The sequence below is a fragment of the Talaromyces proteolyticus genome, assembly GCF_021365285.1.
Source record: "Talaromyces proteolyticus strain PMI_201 chromosome Unknown BGW36scaffold_2, whole genome shotgun sequence".
NCBI lineage: Eukaryota > Fungi > Ascomycota > Eurotiomycetes > Eurotiales > Trichocomaceae > Talaromyces > Talaromyces proteolyticus.
Window position 1 is genome coordinate 1,665,023 of NW_025764278.1, and position 17,692 is coordinate 1,682,714.

Consider the following 17,692-nt stretch of genomic DNA (forward strand, 5'->3'; position numbering starts at 1 on the left):
TGATGAAAAAATTAAAAAAAAAAGTAGGACCCAAACTTTTGTCTTTCCGAAACCGAATGATGCATGATGTGATGATGCTAGAAAGAATCTTGGTTTATCTTGGGTTGATGTGATTTGTATGCTTTTTTTTTCTTTTTCATCTAGGCCGCTTCTTCATTCTTCACCGGTTGAGACTTAGTCAACTCAGGGGAAGTGGGATTCGACGGGGGAGATGTTGCCATATTATCTTCGAGACTGGCCAGAGCACTGTATGACGCTCATTAGTATTGGAGTGAATTGAATATCCGGGTATGAAAACCAACCTGAATGCGTTGATCGAGGATGCTGCCTCCTTGTCTTCCTTCTTTCCAGCTGGCGGTGTGCCTGTGCGGCTGCTTGCTCCGCTGTCCTCGCCGCCACGAACCAGGTTACCACCAGGGCCAAGGTTCTTGCGACCACTGTTGCTACGTGAGCCAAACATGCTTGAGGGGCCAAATGACATAGGCTGGTTCGCAGTGCGCGCTGTCTTAAGACGACGGAGATCGTCAGTGCCGACCTTGCTAGAAGCAAAATCAGGAGGAGGAGCCTGGTTGCGGTAATCGCCGGAGAAGTTACGAGCATCACCACGGCCAAGTGGCATGCGGCCACCACCCCGGGAGGCTTGTTGTCGGAGACGCTCCATTTCGGCCTCATGCTGGGCGCGAGCAGCCTGCAATACGTTAGAAATAATCAACTAGCTCGCTACAATATTCATACCTCTTCACGAATCTCGCTGAGTGTCTTAGGACCCTTGTCGCCGTCCTTCGATCTCCAGCCCGCAGAACGCAAGTCAAGGACATCCTAAATAAAGTATTAATATCACAATACTTCCGTAAAATTCAACGGTACTTACCAGTAACATAAACTTGAGACGGCTGGGCAAGTTCGGTGTCTCCATCATCATACTGATTCGGGCGAAGTAAGCGTCCATCATGGCATGCCCCTTCTCGGAGACATCCAAACTGGCACCAATAGTACGAAGGAGACTCGTCAAACTCTCCACTTCAGCTTCATCAGGTATGCCCTCGTAGTCGACAAGTTTCTTGACACATTCGTGCATAATACGTTCCGTCAACATGCCCAGCTTGTACAATTCTCCAATAAACTTAACCAAACCAAGACCACGACGCTTAGCGGCAGCAGCTGTATAGTACTCATCCGACAGCATAACGGCTTCTTCGGTCTCACCCTCTGGTTTAGGTGGCAGGTTAACCTTCCAACCACGCTCGAACTCCTCTTGACAACGGTTCAGAAGGTACTTGCGGAACAAGCTGCCGCCAGCAACGACGTTGCCGTTTCGGTCGCGGATGCTCTCATCCTTGATTTCTGCGCTCATGCTCTCAAGCATACGCTTGCAGAATTTGGCGTACATCGGAGCCCAGTGGGCTTCATCGGTGGCCTTCTCAAATGTAAGTTGGATGACTTGTCGAAGAGTGCGGCCGTCAGTCTCGTCTTTGGACTGAGAGACAATCGTAAGAATTTGTTCAGAGATACGGTCGAAGTTCTCTGGTGTCATCTTGTTCAAATTGGACTTGACCTTGCGCTGGACGACATCAGGAGCCAGGTAACCACTGTCACCACCTGGAGTAGGACCAGTAGAAGGTTGGACGAGACTGCGAGGCTTCCAACCGCCGGTTGAAACAACGAGAGGCTTCAAAGTAGTGCCAGCTGTGAGAGGCATTGCCTTGTTGCTATCCTCTTCCTTTTTGCCGACGTGCTTGTCGCGTTTGCTAGACGTACGGGTGTTCTTGGAGAGGGATCGAGGAGTTCCGGGCATGTTATTCATAGCCGCAGATGAGCCAGATCGACCCGGTCCTCCAGGTCCAATTGAGACGGGGCGGCCAGATCCGAAGGGGCCGAATGGTCCACCTCCCATTGATGGAGTACGGCTACCAGGGTTGGGGAAGCCGTCTTTAGACGTGCCTGCAGCTGTAGGGAAACCACCATGAACGAAGCTGCCGATTTTGAAGGTCGATGGGATGCCTGGGCGAGAAGTATTACGTCCACCCATTCCTGGCGTACGAGCAGATTGTGGCCGTGAAGAATCACCGCTATCGCCAACAGTCTCACGAACGCGCTGATCCCAGTCCAGGGTAGGCTTCTCCTTGAAGACATTCTGGAACTGAAGCAAGAATTCCTTGTTATATTTGAACTTGCGGTCCGATGGCGCATTAACGTTCAGAGCAGGGTTAGGAGAGACGATGGTGGATGGGTAGGTGACGGATGACAGGCTTTCCAAAAACTTCGCGCCGGTCAGAGATTTGAGGGCAGCACTAGGCTGTGGTGGTTCAACAGCCTTGCTTGTTTCGAGCTTGAGGGGTCCAGGCTTCTGCTTGGTGACGCTGGCTGGTTTGGAGGGGGGTCCCATGGAGGCGTCCGACACGGAAACTGGTGTAGCGGCGCCACTGTCATCGGGAGTTGGAGGTGCGGCGCCTTCGTCAGCAGTGATACCACCCTTGCGTAGTGATGCGAAAAGTTCAGAGCTCTTCTTGGAATCGTCAACTTCGCCGCCAGCTTCCAATTTCTTGATGCGCGCTTCCTCGATCGCCTCTGCTTCCCGCTCAGCCTGTTTCATATTGCGCTCCCAAGCCTCGTCTTCTTCCTTCTTCTTCCGCTCCTCTTCCTCCTTCTGGGTCTGTTTCCTCTTGTAGTACTCGGCTTCAGCGGCAAGCTCTTTCGCCTCAATTTCGGCCAATTCGCGCTCAATAGCATCGAAGTCGATCTCATCATCAGCGGCGGGTGCAGGAGCTGGGGCCGGCTTCTCCTCAGGTTTCTTCTCTGCTGCAGGCTGGGGAGCTGGGGCTGCCTCTGCTTTGGGTGGCTGGGCAGCTGTTTCTTTGGCCTTCTTGTCGTCTACCTTTTCTTCAAGCGAAAGGTTTTCAATAGCTTTCCTGGCATCCTCTTCCTTGCGACGTTGTTCGGCTTCCTCTTGCTCAATCTTCAAACGAACTGCGTCACGAAGTTCCTTCTTCTTCTCCTCATCCGTCTTGACCGACTTACTGTCTGATCGGATGTGTTCGGCGCCACTGGTGGTGCGAGGGGGGGAGTAGGAGCCGAGCTCTTCACAGGCGACGGGGTGGCACGAGCTGGGGACCCTGGTTGCTGCTTGTCGAAAGACTTCACAGCACCGCTGTTGGGATCCTTGATAACGATGGCACTTTTCTTCGGCGTCGGGATGACGAAAGTGTTCTTCTGAGGAGCAGGGCTGTTCGAGGTTCTGCTAGCAGTGTGAGCATGTCCAGGAGTAGGAGCACCTGTTGGAGCAGGGCCTTGGCCGAGACTCGAGCCAGGTCGGTCATTAGAGACCTGGGAAGGGTTTCTCGACAAGGGAGTAGACTGTGCAGGAGGTTGAACTCCGCCAGCTTGGTATTGGTTTCCCATATAGGGCGCCTGCGGGGTATAAGGCATGCCGGGTCGAGGTTGGGGCGAAGGAGGTGTCATATACATATTGTGCTGCATACCATACGCAGCATAATAATAATTCGGGTCATATCCCTGTGGGTAATTCTGGGGTTTCAACAAAGTTAGATAACGTTCAAACTGACCACTCTCTGGAGCAAGGTTAAGGGAAGGGAATCGGGGCAAAAAGTTCATTGGAGGCGGGATATTTGGAGATGGGATGTTCACTGGAGGGGGTGGTAGTGTAGAGGGTAAAGGCTGGGAGGCTTGTGCAGGTGCAGTAAGATCACGTCGGGTACGGGTTCCTTGTGAGTGCTTTGCTTTGGGGGGTTCCTTTTGATATGATCTTGATTTGGGGTTTCGAAAAGGTTTAGAAGGCATAGAAAAATCGCGTCTCACATTTTGGGGTGCCATATGTTGGTTATAAGAACCATAATGCTGATTTGGCATCTGAGCGTGTGCCATGGGTACCTGGTTCATCTGAGGTGTGACCGGGTGAGCGTTTGGTACTGCCGGGCTACGAGCAGCTTGGTGTGGAGAATTTGGGAATGGTCCAAGAGGTCGTCCTTGGTTGGGACCGTGATATTGAGGAGCCATATTTGAACCTCCACGAGGCTGGTTTTGTGTAGACCGGAAATTAGGGCCAGGAGAGTAGGCCATCGGATTTTGGTATCCAGATTGAGAGTAGGCACGACCACGGCCACCCTGGTGAGGGTAGCCACCGCGACCTGGACCACCTGGTCCTCCAGGGATGTGGTCACTGTGTGCGGATTGTGATGATTCGCGACGTAAATGGGTGGCTTGATGTCCTGGGCCCAGTGGCGCTTGGTTCGGTCTCATTTGTCTCTGGAGTCGACAGTCAGTAAATTAAAATTACACCTACCCAACATGACAAATCTCCATAAGGCGAGTTGCATCATCCACTAAACTTACAGGGTCTCCCGATTCCGGGAAGCTGCCAAAGTTTGGTCCGTTTCCTTGTGAGTGATATGTCGACGGCGGCCGTCCGCCACTGGAGGCTGGCTGTGGGATGGGCGAAGGCGAGGTGGAAGGCGAAGTAGCGCGAGGGTTTGCAGGTTGCGCAACACCAAGGCCGCCTTGAGCCTGGCCAGCGGGGACAGCGACGGAAGAAGCCATGGCAGGAGAGCCCTCTTGGTCTACCGCGCCAAACTGGATGCTGTTGCGATTCGCGCCGGCAGCTGGGCCGCCATTAGGGAGGTAGCCGGTGGTGCCAGTGGAGCTGATGGTTACTGATTGTTTTCTGCTGTGGTCGCCGCCCTGAGACGATGGAGCGCCATTCACAATGGTCACCCCGGAAGGTTGGTTGTTCTGCATGGATGATTTGCCGTTTACTGAAAGAGTTGTAGAAGGCGACTTCCCATGGTGTGCCGCAGCAGCTTCAGAGTCGGTCGACTTCTTAGTGGCGCTAGCGTGGGATCGAGCAGCGCTGTTTGCTGTCGAACTGGCGTTTGAAGCGGCCGGCGTGGAGTTGCTTTGTCCTTGAGACTGAAGACCCGGCTGCTTCTGAGAGATCGAGCTCATTAGACGGGATTCGCTCGAGGGAGAAAGACGCGTGAGGAAATGGATGGCGATTCGACGAGAGTGTCAAGAATCGAGGCGTGAGAGAGCGACTCTGCTTCGCTTTGATGAAAAGAAAATTAGTTGGTCGCACGAAAACCCGGCTGCAGACAGCAGAGGGAGACTGAAGGGGAAAAAAGCAAAGTCTTTCCGTTAGGCAGTCGATGACTTCCGACAGAGAAGTAGGGTGCAAAGTGACCGCCAGGACGAAAGAAATTGGCGAATCGGTTTAAGGATCGCGTGACGAAGGAACTGGAGGGGGTTCTTTTGCGAACAAAGGCAGGTGAAATGCGAGGGAAATGAAGGAGAATTGCCGGAGGTCTTCAGGCACACACAAACACGGACTTACCAAAGGAGTGGCTGTGAATTTCCTCGCCGCACACAAAAAGGGCAGGCGCTGAACAGATCACAGACGTGATATGGTGGCGGATATACAAAAACGGTATCCGCGATGGTTCCTCCTCTTCAAACACAGAAGAGGGTCCTCTAGTGAAAAAGGATGGGTTGAGGAGAGAAGAGGGATAAATGCAGAGGCTGGCGGTGGTGGTGAGAAAACTTGGGGGAAGAAAATTTGGGGCGCTTGCCGGGTTGGCCCAAACAGGCTTAGTGGATCCTGCTGCGACAATAACTTCTTATTCTTGGCTGCTATTATGTCTTATGTATCTATCATTGTCAGGTTATTATTTATATTTTGTTTGTTACTGCCAGACAAATCAAGCGGAGGCAAGCGTCATGACTGCTTGTCTCTATATTTACTGGTTATTCATTACAATCCGCCCTGCCTATGCTACTGCAGAGATGCTATCGATAAGTACCGGTTCTTACGACCAAGGACCAGCTTGAAGAGCATGCGACGCTCCGGACTGCACGATAATTCTCGCCACGCCGCGAATCAAACCCCTGTCTGGCCGTTGACGTAACTCAGAATCGGGGGTAGTGACGACGATAGCTCGCCCGGTGTGCATGCAGGTCTTATATTATTAATAATACTGCTGCTTCTGGGTGTCGAGGCTGGAGCATCGCCATCAATGCTGCAGCCTGCGTGGTAATTAATTAACTATTCTATGCTGAGGTGTGATGGTCTTTCTCTTTCTTTCTCGGAGATTAGCTGTGAATATGGCGGATTTACCAGGCGAGAGCCGCGAGACCCACCAGCTGGAAAAGAATACGAGATACAGAGGCAACAATACGTTATACCAAGTTAACTATACCTTGTCAGATGGCCGAGTCATAATACCAAATAATAGGACCAGCCCAATCGGCGTATTTTTCCGCCTTTAACCGGAATGATTCATCGACGGCGACTCTGATTGGTGATTCGTCGCGGTGCGTGGATGAGGCAACTAATTCAGCGAGAGAGCATGTGATATCATACATGGCAAGATTCTGTGCCACCTACACTTACACGTAGTATACCACCCTGTGGAATAGTGTCAATTTTATGATGCCAGAAAATGAATACATAATGATAGTCTATCTCGAAAAGCCTGAGGCTCGACTAATCTCGTCCACTGCCCGTGCTGCAAATTCAGTGCGCGCCGATCCAGACACAGTCCGTTTGGTTGCTGCCGACTGGCCTCCAAACCAGCCACTGGTCCATCCCTCGTGCGTAGAATTTCCGCTGAGATCATCCGAGTCGATCTGATCAAACGAATGCTCGCTCGTATTCTTTCGTAGTCCGCCTGGCGCGCCATAGGCGAGATCCTCGTCCGACGTGAATTTTCTCTCCTCTTTCTCCAACGCAGCCACTAGAACCTGCAGTCTCTCGCGCTGGGACGAGTAGAAATCGACTTTCTCAGATCGCGACAGGCTGGCGACTTTGTCGGAATGCAGGATTCCACTGGCGGACAGCTCTTCTGCTTGCGCCTCGCGGGTTTGGGCCGTTGATGTAATCGCCGTCATGGCCGATGTGACCAACGAGTACAAATCTCCTCCAGTAGCTGGTGCGTTGCTCGCAATGGCGGATGGCAGGTTGAAGCGAGACAGTAACGACTGTGCGTATCCCGCAGCACCGGTAGCTTGCGGAGGCGCGGCAGTCGCTGGTTGCTGGGGTGGGAGCCTCAGAACCTTTTCGCGGATCAGATCGATCAGTTGATAGAAGTACTGAAGGCCGAGTGCTTTTGCGCGCTCATGGGCTCGGCCGATGAATTCTTCAATCTCTCGCTCATGTTGTTCGAAGAAGGGGTCGAGGTATTCTTGGAAGATTATTCGGGCGCCTTGGGTTTGAGGGAGGACGAGGTACGAAAGGGCGAAAAGACGGATCCAGCTGTAAAACGGGAACCTATGCAGGAACTTGTCAGCGTTGTTCAATGGCCTTTTTGGAAGGCAGGCTCGAGTACCATCCTATGATGAAGACGGTCCAGGACTCAACCAACAGGACACCCGACAGGACGACCCAATACATTAGCCATGGTGTAAGCTGGGCGGGATTACCGGACCTGATGGCTTTGAAGGAAGCAAAGGCCGGGAATAAGATGGTCACAATAGATCTGGTTATCAAGATTGTCAGCTCAGATATTCAGTGCTGGTGAACAGCTCAGCCGTGGCAAGCTCCCCGCACAACGCGTCTGCCTATTCGACCCGAGAACGACTTACGACAGAAGATCTGCGATAATGCCAAACATTTTATAAGCTGTAGAATACCGGATACAAACCGATGGAAAGGTGTTTCTTCTGCCTGCCCTGTCGTCACTGGTAGCTTGGAGGTGGGAAGGTTGGATGTGAGGGATGAGAGAAGCGGTCACGAGCGATAAAGGCTTATCGTCGATCAAACAGTAGCCTTAAGGCCTGCATTGCATACTATAGCGCGGGGTATACTTCCACATAAGCCATTACTGTATATACGAGTATCCTCTTATTATATTCAGTAGACCTGTTGATCTAGTTAGTTAGTTTTCTAATCTCTACATTTACACGCATCCTTTACTTGTCTTCTTACATTATCCGGATCATTCAAGAATAGAAAAGAACATACAAATACTGCACCTCCAGTCAACTGATGAGTCCATTTATTTTTAGCAAACGCCTTTTGATTCGATATGTCGAAGAGAAAGAGAAATAATTCTCATATAAACTATCACAACATCTAGCAGTATGAAATTTGATAGTCTTTGTGCTCACGTGATGTGTGCCTCAAGCATGTACTGGGGTCAGCGTCGAAATGACATCACATCTATATGCCATCACTAAACTACACACACTTAGAGAGACTAAATAGAGTGCACCACGTTGTTATATCATGGTAATATCAGATCAAAGATGATCCCCAGTCTCTATCGGCTGACAGACCGCTTAGATAAGCGTCATAAGTTACGGGCCTTTCTTCCTCGGGCAATGCTCGGCAGACCAGAATATACATTGTACAGCTGAGCATTCTATGTAATATAAGACAACAATTCTGCCCATCGTGAATCCAACATATTAAATCTGCAAAATATCGATATATTGATATATCCAGCCTTCAGAGTCACTCAACTGGCCCGCTATTCCTCTGAACTTTACTTGGTTGGTAGTCACGACTGATCAATTGATAACTCGAGAATACATTGATGTAACAATGTGTATTGCTCTTATCTCGACGGCTCACCCTTCTTACCCACTCATAATAATTGATAATCGAGATGTAAATACTCTCCCTTTTCTCCATTTGACCCTTTACTAACCTGCAAAGGAATACCTCCACCGCCCAACCGCTCCCGCGGGATGGTGGCAAGAGCCCAACAACCATGTCCTAGGCTCCCGTGACCTCGCTCGCCCAGAGCAAGGCACATGGATGGGTGTGACCAAACAAGGCCGAGTCGCTGTTCTCACCAACTACCGTGAGAACGTGCCGATAGGCACGGTCAGCCGCGGCGCCATTGTCAATGCCTTCTTAACAGAACCCCCCGCCACATCATCATCACCACCACCGCGTAGTACACGCCAGTTCGTCGTTGACACAATCGAAAACCAAGTCACCAAAAAGGCCGGCGGATTCAGTCTCGTCTGTGGGAAGCTCGACGAGCCGCTGGCAATCATTTCAAACCGCATGTCCGACGACGTCGACCGTGTGACCTGGATTGCGAAGGAGAAGGGGGAGACGGTAGGATTGAGTAACACCTTCTTCTCAGACCGCACATGGCCGAAGATCATCAATGGGGAGAAACTCATGAAAAACGCCATCGCCGCACATGTGCAAGCCGCAGAAAAAAATGCGGAGGGGGAAGAAGACCTGATACGCAGGTTATTCGAAGTACTTAGTACTGATACCCTGCCACGGTTGAACTGCGAGCCCGTTAAGGACGAGTACCAGCAACTCCTCAAACAATCCATTTTCATTCCTCTGCTGGGTGATCGCGCCAAGTTTGAGGCTGAGATGAAGAGTCTGGAGAAATTGGGACTGGCTGGGTATGTAGCTGGATTGTATGGAACGCAGAAGCAGACTATACTGCTTGTCGACCCGCACGGGCGTGTGAAGTACGTGGAGAGGACGCTTTATGATCAATACATACAGCCGATTCCATTGGGAACGGGTGATTTGGTGTTTGAATTCAACATAGAAAAATGAGTAGATACGAATTCATTTAATTAATTGATCTAATTTTTCTGCCTTACCCAATATAAAAGCACAGCCCCGAGTTTTATTATACCTTTCTCTTCACCAAGCCTCTGAAAAAGTCAAAACTATTACTGTCGCTTTGCAACTGCCATACCTTTCCAGTCGGACGATCCTCCCAGCCCAATTCTTCTGCCAACAACAATCCATAATCGCGCGTAATCCCCTTAATCCGTGCCCGCGCACCGCCCTCTTCTTCCAGGGTCACAATCTGGTGCATATGCAGCCAATCATCGTAATACATCTCTTCAAACGTCTTATCGAAACCCACGCGTAAAAACCGGGTGTACAGTTCTTCAAAGACAGTCAGGATCCGCGCCAGGAGCTTCTCGAGAGTAATGGGGTTGGACTTGAGTGTCGATGTCGATGCGAATTTCTCGACCAGTGCGTTTAGTGATGTCGTCGGCAATGCGTTGGTTGCGTTGATTCCGATCCCGACCACGGAAATGTACTCTTGAGAGGAATAGTGTGAATTCACTAGAATCCCGCAGATTTTCGTGTATTGCTTCTTCTCTGGGTTTGCTGGGTCGAGGGCGTCTGCACGAAGATTAGTATATATAGGGTTGGAAGATTTATGCAGACTTACAGATGTCGTTTGGCCATTTCATTTTCACTGGTAGGTCTTCGTAACCTTTGTCGTACCGTTTTATGCCCTTGACTACAGCCATGGCTGCTAGGTATTGGATGAACACGACTGGTGCGCTTTGCATCTTCTCCATGGGATGGCGGATCACGGTCGAGAAGATAAGAGCGCCAGCTGGCGAAACCCAGACATTGGACCCGCGCCCTCTTCCGGCGACCTGGATCGTGGCTACTGCAGTGAAGCCGGTGGGAAGATGGCGAAGGAGGCGTGAGTTCCTAAATAATGCGTTAGATGTTGTAATACCGGAATGATGATGAGCAGAGACATACTTTTCAAGTATAGTATTTGTACTCGTCACAACTTCTCCGTACAGTAAATGCCTCCCATAATCCAGCACTGGTTCTTTTGACTTTGACTGGTAATATTTCAGATTGGCATAGAAGGCATGGTGATTGAAATAAGGTGTCAGTTTAGATGACGGGATTTCGTCGTGGATCATAAGGCGCTTGACTATCGCATTATAATCGATAATTCTGTCCTCTGAGGCATCAGTATTTGTCTTTTCAGCATCCTTAACATTATCAGACAAAGCTTCCTCTAGACCTTGCATTTGGAAACTCTTGTCCGATCTCTCTATTTGAAATGTGTCGTTTAAATCCTTCAATAGCTCTTTCCCATCTTCTTTTGTGATTAACTCGTCTAATGAGCGTACAATGCTCTGGGTGTACTCAGGCTCGATAGAAGAAAGGTGTAAGCAAGAAAGGGATGGTACCGTAGACGTGTCTTGATTCACTTGCAAGCCAAGTTTCGACAAACATGACTTGAGAAAATCCGTCCTCGATTTGTCGTCTGCTGCTAGTCGATCAACCACCTTGCCGTACTCCGGGCCGCCAGCCGACTTGTCGAGATTCGCCGCTGCAAACCTGGATTTTGTTAGTTCCTATCCTATTCAAAATATATGAAATACAAACTCGGGATGGGGTCCTGTAAGAACAGCGGCACCCTCGCCAACCTTGCAGTATACCACAGCAGCTGCACCATTCCCAGGGTCAACATGAAGTTCTTCCGTATAGCTCGCCAACACTTCCACTCCTTGATCGGCAAACGATTCAGCATCAACAAACACACCGCCGCCATTATAATAGCTCCGAAAAACGTCCGGCACCGCACCAGCATTCAACGCCGACTTGGACGCCCTGAGTTCCACAGCACGCGCGCCAGCTTCGCTCGAATACACGAATCCAGGAAACGCACAGCCCCGACAAGTACCGGGGAAAAACGCCAACTCGCGTTCCCCAATAACCTGCATTTTCTTATCGCCGACCTCGAATTCGCATCTCTTGCTCCCGTAGTACCCGCCGGCACAGAAACCTAGGTATGCGCCGCCTCGTTGCACGAATTGCGAGATTCGTCGGTTCCCGTGGCCATTCAACACTTGACAGTATCCTAGATCTGCACCGCCGGGCATGACGAGCATAGCACATGTTGATGTCCATGGTTCTTTTAGTATCATATCAGCCGTGACTGGGATGACCGCATAGCTCGGCGCGAGCAGGCGACGGAGGGTGTACAGGCAGTGACGCACGGATTCCAGCGTGCTTCCATGGCCTGTACATGCATGTCAGTAATTTCTGTTTCTAGTTTGTGATGGCGTGGATGAGCGAGCGCACCGGTGTATACGAGCACGTTGAGCTTTTTTGGATCTAGTCGGTTGACTGACATGTTCGGCGGGGGGAGCAGAGCAGGTCCGCCACTTATTTTCTATTCCTCAACACGTCCGATCAATACTGTTTGCTGGCGGAATCGCAATTGTTCAAAATCGGCGATTGAGACAAAATGTCTAACAACGAAAAGACAACCTCGACCGCGGCGACCGACCCGGACGATGAACCTGATGATTGGTAGGTTTGCAGTCAAGTTGACGCTGGTTTTCTTTTCTCCGCACTGACTCAGGCTCTCCGCAGGGATAAGCGCATTTTCAGTACGGGGTGTGCAGGTATACTAACCATGCAATATTCAAGCACAAAGAGTTCAAAAGTATTGACTGGATACAGCGGAGCAACTCACAATGAATGACTGCTACTATGATAAGAGGGATTGGAGGAGCTGCAAGAAAGAGGTGAGCGGCAAGAATATATCCACTCTGCGCTTTCCACTCCTATGCTTGATGGCTACCCATGGGTTATATGGTTTCAACTAATACCTTTCTTTGTAGATGGAAGCTTTCAGGGAGTGCTGGAAACGCCAGGGTAACGATCAAAGGACGTCAACGAAAGATGCTTGATCGCTGTATTGCTGTTTGCTGTTTGCTGTACTACTGTATTACCTGTAACATATATAACCTCATTCGTGCATGACCCATCTCAGCTTCCTACAATCTCAAAAGTTGGTCATTTCTGACCTATTGACCGCGTCTCCAATTGACATTTTATTCAAATGTTCAATGTTCTGTTGAGATCTTGAGTTGCCAATCTCGGCCCGTGATTGGCTGGCCGACTAGCGGAAGTAACTTTCAAAGAGTCGTCAACATTGATATTCAACATCGAAGACGCCGCAAGTGCAATCACCATCACTCACAACACACTCATCATGTCGTCCCTTGCTGCAAGGCGGTCCTTTGCAGGCCTGGGGCTTCTCAGAGCACAGAATCCGCGACAAGCAACCATTCTCCTTCGCTCTTCACGACCTTTCCCTACCCTCCTCACATCTCGCCCGCAAACAACCCAAGCAGCGACATCACCATCAAAACCCCCATCCTCCACTCCCAGCTCAACAAACCGCGCCGACGCAATCAAACAACCTACGCCCAACCATCCCACAACATCCAATCTCCTCAAATCCGGCCTCTCGGACGCGCCCCTCGACCTAAACCCCTCTGGCTACAACAGCAATGACGAGAAAATCGACTGGACACGCAGTTTTCACGGCATCAGTGACAAACCCTTCCCCAAAGAAGTCGCCGACATCCTGCTCGCGCCACCGAATCCCGACGATGTCGAAATCAAACCCGACGGAATCGTGTATATGCCCGAGATCAAGTATCGGCGGATTCTAAACAAGGCGTTTGGCCCGGGAGGATGGGGATTGGTGCCGAGGAGTGAGAGTATTGTGACACCGAAGATGGTGACGAGGGAGTATGCGTTGATATGCAATGGACGGTGAGTGACGCTATGGGTGTTTGGGTTCCGTGTGGTATAGTGCTGACTGGACAAGCCTCGTCTCGATTGCCCGCGGCGAGCAGGACTACTTCAACCCTGAAGGCATCCCGACAGCAACTGAGGGATGCAAATCGAATGCGTTGGTGCGCTGCTGCAAGGATTTAGGGGTTGCAAGCGAGCTCTGGGATCCGCGTTGGATTCGGCGGTTTAAGGCGCAGAATACAAAGGAGGTGTTTGTCGAGCATATAGTGAGTAAGAAGAGGAGCAAGATTTGGGTGAGGAAGGATGAGGAGGTTGCATATCCGTGGAAGCCTACCAAATAGACCAAATAGGGAGGTTATTAGGGCTCTTGCACTTGTATTATAGTAATTAATGGCCACTGGAGGGTCTAGTAGGAGTGAACTAGATTTACGCCGAATTAATTCCTTTCTAATATCAACCCTGTATTTGAACGAGACTTTCTTTATCACCTTCATATAGAAGTTAACTATAAACACCGATAACTTCAACTTCAGGCTAGACATTCGCTGTTACGTCTTCAAAATAGGCCATCATTTTTTGATATGGTATTTTATTCGTGAAAACGCACTAATGAGTCCTCCGTTATGTACGTCTGATACGAAAATCAAGATGCAAAATTCTATTTGACATGAATACATTCCACTGCACCCCAAAAAGCGGGCCAGTTGGCTAGAGCAGAACAGAACAGAAAAGATTCCAAATTACATATCCCGCTAGAACTCGGAGATGACAGACATCGTCATTTATGGAAAGAACGGATGCTTTTTAGATAGTCATAGCCGTGAGAGAATGAAGGCCAAGGTCATGATTAAATTCATCGGCGAGGGGTGTTCGTCTCATCCTCGTCGTCCACAGGCGATACATCAGGGTGCTGGATCTGCGGCACGACCTGCTGTTGATGCATCTGTGCGAAAGCATTGCCTTGGGTCGGCACTTCTCGGCGGGCTGGAGGGGATTGATATTGAGGGGGCACGGACTGGTAGGGGTTTGCGGATTGGCCGTGGGCAGGCGAGACGCGGCCGTATGGGTTGTTGGATTCGTACTGGCCGCCAGAGGGAGCTGCACCGCCAGTGGACACGGCAGCAGAGTAGTAGCTGGGGATCTCGTAGCGGTCAGTTGGGGCCGCGGCGCCGGTTACAGCCGGTGGGATTGCCAGTGGTGAGGGAGGTCCGGGCGAGGTATCAGCACCGCCGCGTCGACGACCAGATGGTCCACGGAGGAGTGATGTGCGGTCGGACTCTTGGACGGGACTCAGCTGGTTGTTGATGTCCTGGCCAGACGTAGCGCTGGGAACGCGGAAGAGCTGCGCAGACTCGTCTGGACGGGCGATGTCGTAGCCGGCTGGACGGCTGTTCAGGACCTCGACGAAAGCAGCTTCGTTCATCTTCTTGCCTGCGGCGGCGCGCTGCACGATACTGTCATTGCCGGTGGTCTCGACAGCGCTGGATTTCGCGGCCATGGTTGGGGAGAGAGTGGAATGCAACTCGGCCATCTGGCTGGTTGGGATCCAACGAGCGTCTTCTTGAGCTGCTGCAGCGTCCTCGCGGTACTTCTTGGCCAGTTCGTCGGAGATTGCGACAGAGTAGGATGGGTTGCCAGGGGCACCCAGTGCGGCACCACCACCGCCAGGACCATTGATGGGAACCTTGCGGATAGCCAGTACGAGAGCGCACATGAACTTGGATCGACGCGCAGCGCGGACAGTCTCGTTCGACCAGTTGGACTTGTGGCGGATTTCGACGCGGAGTTCCAATTTGTCCATATTGCCTAGGTCGACCACCTCGATGTCAATGTCAGGTTGGAAGTCACGGCTGTTTTCCTTCTCACGCACGAACTTCTCCATCTCGAGCTTGAGCAGCTGGATGTCAGCGAATGTGGTGGCAAAGTCGACGAAGAGAGAGATGCGTTCCCGCATGGCCTTGGAACGAGTGACGTTGTCAATCCAGGTGGTATTCAGAACAACGTTGGGAACTTGGGTGATCCGTTGCTCGGCGACAGTACGGAAGACTGTATACAGCAGGGAAATCTCCTCGACGAACAATTCCTGCGTGCTAATCTGAACGCGGTCGCCGACGTCAAAGGGATGTTTGACGAAGAGGAAAACGCAGGAACCAAGCACTTCCTGGGCGGTGACGGAAAAGACGAAAGAGAGAGACAATAACGAGGTCGCGCCAGCAGCAATAACAGTTGCAGCACCGGTAGTCACAAAAGAAACGAAGACAAGAATCATGATAATCAGAGCAACGACGAGAAGCAAGTTGTCTAGAACGTGAATGGCATGGTCGACATCGTGCATGCTCCTGGAAATCGACTTGCGCACACGGCCAAACTCGGCTACAGTCAAAATCATTTCGTCCATGCTGACGTCTCCATTTCCATCGCGGTCCAGGATGTGGAAGCACTCTTCAGCTTCATGTTCGCGGCCAGCGCCTAACACTTCAGCAATGTCTTCTGCATATAGTGCATCCTTGCCCTCAACCACGAAAGACATCCAAATACGCTTTGCAAGTGCCTCAGAAGAGCGATGGCGATCCAATGCATTGGTAACAATTGAATGGGCGGAACCGGTATCAAAAATGTGCTTGCCAGTAATTTCAGAGGCAACATTGCCAAACGCAGCCGTGACCTTGTCGCCAACACGACCGACATTGCGACCTACGTTACGGATGAGACGCATAGGCGCGACGGAGTCGTGATGGCCGTGGCGCTTCCATTTCTTCTTTTCCATACCAAGAATGGTGTCGGAAATGACGGCGTCCTCTTCTTCAAACTCTTTGCAAAACTCTGGGAACATGGACCGGGACGCTTCATAGAGATACCCAAGCAGGTCGATATTGTGCTTTGACTCCTTGATTCTGGTATCATATTGCTTCCGGTGGTAGCTGACAGAAATCAACTGGACTAGCGTCTTTTCAGCCAGAAGGATAAGGGTGCAGATCAAGAGGGCAAAGAGAATTTGCTTGACTGTATATTCCCAGCCTGATGAATCGTTGCCATGGGCGCTGTTATCCGGGTTTGAAGTCATAATCGGCATAAAGGTGGCTAAAGATACCAGAGACCAGCCGACCAAGGACAAAGGGATCTCCAAGGCACGGAGAATGAGAGCATATTTCTTAGTGCCAGCACTAACAATGCCAATAAGGAACTGAAAGAGATATGGCAGAAAGTGGGCACAGAGCTTAGACACCCACAAACTCAACCAGACAACCTCAATCCAAGTGAAAAACCAGACAATCCTAACACCACCAATTTTTGAGTTGGGAGCAGCAGTAGCTCCAATAATTATGGGAATAGCAATTACCAGGGCCAATGGAGAGACGTAGATAAAATAGCGGGTTATGACAGAAAAGTTGAGAATTGCATTGTAAATCCGGCCCATGCGATTGATGGCATCCTCCTCCTCGTTTATCTGGCTAGCAGAGGCTTCACCACTGGTTTTCTTCCGACGACCAGGGCCAGGTCGATTAGGCAAGTCCGAGCCAGACTTTTCGCCATTGTCGTAATTGCCGTTAGAAGCGGCGTCGTAGCCATTGGTGTTGATCTTACGGGCACCAGTGCCGCCTCGACTGGGCACGGTGGTCAAGGGTATATCGATGGTAGCGTCGTTGGGGTTCGCCATACCGTGGTTGCTGTTCAAATCATCAGGGAGTGGGTGAAATTTATTTGCTGAGAAGCGTTTCTCTGCGACGCCAGGCCGACCCGACATCGATGACTTTGGATAAAAAGAGAGAAAGTGAAAGAGGAAAGAGAGGAGGGGAACAAAACGAAGGTCCCGGTACTAAAAAATTGCAGTGGATCTAAGCGACAGAGTATTGCCCAAGGTAGCAGATAAGATCGGCTCCAGACGAGCTATGACGGGCAGAATGAATCGCCAAACGAGTATCAATGAGCGTGTATGGAGGGAGTCCTGATCGGGCGACGCTGAATGGTGCATAAAAAGAGCGTGGAGAAATCGATCAACAGACTAAACGGCCTAAAATTGGCTCTAGGCGGACTAGCATCCAAAACGGCGAACGTCCTCCAGGGAACACACGAAAAGAATGTGCAGTGTATGTCGAGACAATGTTTGAAAGCGAGTGACGAGGAGGAAGGAGAAGAGAAAGAGCACACAAAAACTCAGTCGCTGGCGCAGTCAGGCGGCGTTTCACGAGTCACCTATATCAAGCACATTAATGTTAATATGCTTTGTGGCTATCGGGGATAGCAGACGCCAAGCTGTGGCAAGCCGATCGCGCATTCTCAGTGGCCGGAGTGCCCCACTAGAGCAGGGCAGGTGGGCCCACACAGCGAATCTGAGGTAGTCCGACCCATGGCTGCGGGATGGTGCAGCCCACCGGGGGC

At 50.9% G+C, this 17,692-nt stretch overlaps 8 protein-coding genes across 8 annotated transcripts; 3 read left to right on the plus strand and 5 right to left on the minus strand.

The window, feature by feature from the left end:
* Window positions 1-140: 140 nt before the first annotated feature.
* Window positions 141-4,959, minus strand: BGW36DRAFT_393925 (uncharacterized protein; the record flags this gene model as incomplete). Its single annotated transcript, XM_046217861.1, has 6 exons — window positions 141-246; window positions 303-688; window positions 736-819; window positions 872-3,113; window positions 3,137-4,263; window positions 4,351-4,959. 6 exons carry the CDS (start codon window positions 4,957-4,959, stop codon window positions 141-143), a joined length of 4,554 nt encoding a protein of 1,517 aa, XP_046076673.1.
* A 175-nt stretch (window positions 4,960-5,134) lies between these two features.
* Window positions 5,135-5,581, minus strand: BGW36DRAFT_457884 (uncharacterized protein; the record flags this gene model as incomplete). Its single annotated transcript, XM_046221995.1, has 1 exon — window positions 5,135-5,581. A coding segment is annotated over one exon (263 nt), but the record flags the coding sequence as incomplete, so codon positions are not given.
* An 832-nt stretch (window positions 5,582-6,413) lies between these two features.
* On the minus strand, window positions 6,414-7,910 carry BGW36DRAFT_369705 (TB2/DP1, HVA22 family-domain-containing protein). The gene is made up of 3 exons (XM_046215165.1): window positions 7,591-7,910; window positions 7,335-7,484; window positions 6,414-7,276 (listed from the first exon to the last, which is right to left on the minus strand). The coding sequence occupies exons 1-3, from the start codon at window positions 7,617-7,619 to the stop codon at window positions 6,469-6,471; spliced, it is 987 nt and encodes a 328-aa protein (XP_046076675.1). The 5' UTR covers window positions 7,620-7,910; the 3' UTR covers window positions 6,414-6,468.
* Window positions 7,911-8,121: 211 nt separating this feature from the next.
* Window positions 8,122-9,567, plus strand: BGW36DRAFT_369706 (NRDE protein-domain-containing protein). Its single transcript, XM_046215166.1, has 3 exons — window positions 8,122-8,236; window positions 8,291-8,617; window positions 8,666-9,567. The coding sequence occupies exons 2-3, from the start codon at window positions 8,552-8,554 to the stop codon at window positions 9,539-9,541; spliced, it is 942 nt and encodes a 313-aa protein (XP_046076676.1). The 5' UTR covers window positions 8,122-8,236; window positions 8,291-8,551; the 3' UTR covers window positions 9,542-9,567.
* A 50-nt stretch (window positions 9,568-9,617) lies between these two features.
* On the minus strand, window positions 9,618-11,894 carry BGW36DRAFT_393928 (putative biotin apo-protein ligase; the record flags this gene model as incomplete). The annotated part of the gene is made up of 5 exons (XM_046217862.1): window positions 9,618-10,126; window positions 10,176-10,447; window positions 10,502-11,095; window positions 11,144-11,780; window positions 11,843-11,894. 5 exons carry the CDS (start codon window positions 11,892-11,894, stop codon window positions 9,618-9,620), a joined length of 2,064 nt encoding a protein of 687 aa, XP_046076677.1.
* Window positions 11,895-12,008: 114 nt separating this feature from the next.
* Window positions 12,009-12,456, plus strand: BGW36DRAFT_423212 (uncharacterized protein; the record flags this gene model as incomplete). Its single annotated transcript, XM_046219805.1, has 4 exons — window positions 12,009-12,073; window positions 12,137-12,168; window positions 12,227-12,291; window positions 12,388-12,456. The coding sequence occupies 4 exons, from the start codon at window positions 12,009-12,011 to the stop codon at window positions 12,454-12,456; spliced, it is 231 nt and encodes a 76-aa protein (XP_046076678.1).
* Window positions 12,457-12,761: 305 nt separating this feature from the next.
* On the plus strand, window positions 12,762-13,653 carry BGW36DRAFT_288506 (putative mitochondrial genome maintenance protein Mgm101; the record flags this gene model as incomplete). The annotated part of the gene is made up of 2 exons (XM_046210580.1): window positions 12,762-13,330; window positions 13,386-13,653. 2 exons carry the CDS (start codon window positions 12,762-12,764, stop codon window positions 13,651-13,653), a joined length of 837 nt encoding a protein of 278 aa, XP_046076679.1.
* Window positions 13,654-13,752: 99 nt separating this feature from the next.
* Window positions 13,753-17,469, minus strand: BGW36DRAFT_369713 (serine/threonine protein kinase). Its single transcript, XM_046215167.1, has one exon. It carries the CDS (start codon window positions 17,055-17,057, stop codon window positions 14,166-14,168), a length of 2,892 nt encoding a protein of 963 aa, XP_046076680.1. The 5' UTR covers window positions 17,058-17,469; the 3' UTR covers window positions 13,753-14,165.
* Between the last annotated feature and the right edge of the window lie 223 nt (window positions 17,470-17,692).

Bases quoted from the DNA above. Each gene is read 5' to 3' on its own strand.
- BGW36DRAFT_369705 (XM_046215165.1), bottom strand. From the start codon at position 7,619: ATGTTTGGCATTATCGCAGATCTTCTGTC. The intron at 7,485-7,590 runs GTAAGTCGTTCT...CTTGATAACCAG, and splicing joins ATTATCGCAGATCTTCTGTC to ATCTATTGTGACCATCTTAT. The intron at 7,277-7,334 runs GTACTCGAGCCT...GTTCCTGCATAG, and splicing joins ACCGTCTTCATCATAGGATG to GTTCCCGTTTTACAGCTGGA.
- BGW36DRAFT_369706 (XM_046215166.1), top strand. From the start codon at position 8,552: ATGTGTATTGCTCTTATCTCGACGGCTCACCCTTCTTACCCACTCATA. The intron at 8,618-8,665 runs GTAAATACTCTC...TAACCTGCAAAG, and splicing joins TAATAATTGATAATCGAGAT to GAATACCTCCACCGCCCAAC.
- BGW36DRAFT_369713 (XM_046215167.1), bottom strand. From the start codon at position 17,057: ATGTCGGGTCGGCCTGGCGTCGCAGAGAAACGCTTCTCAGCAAATAAA.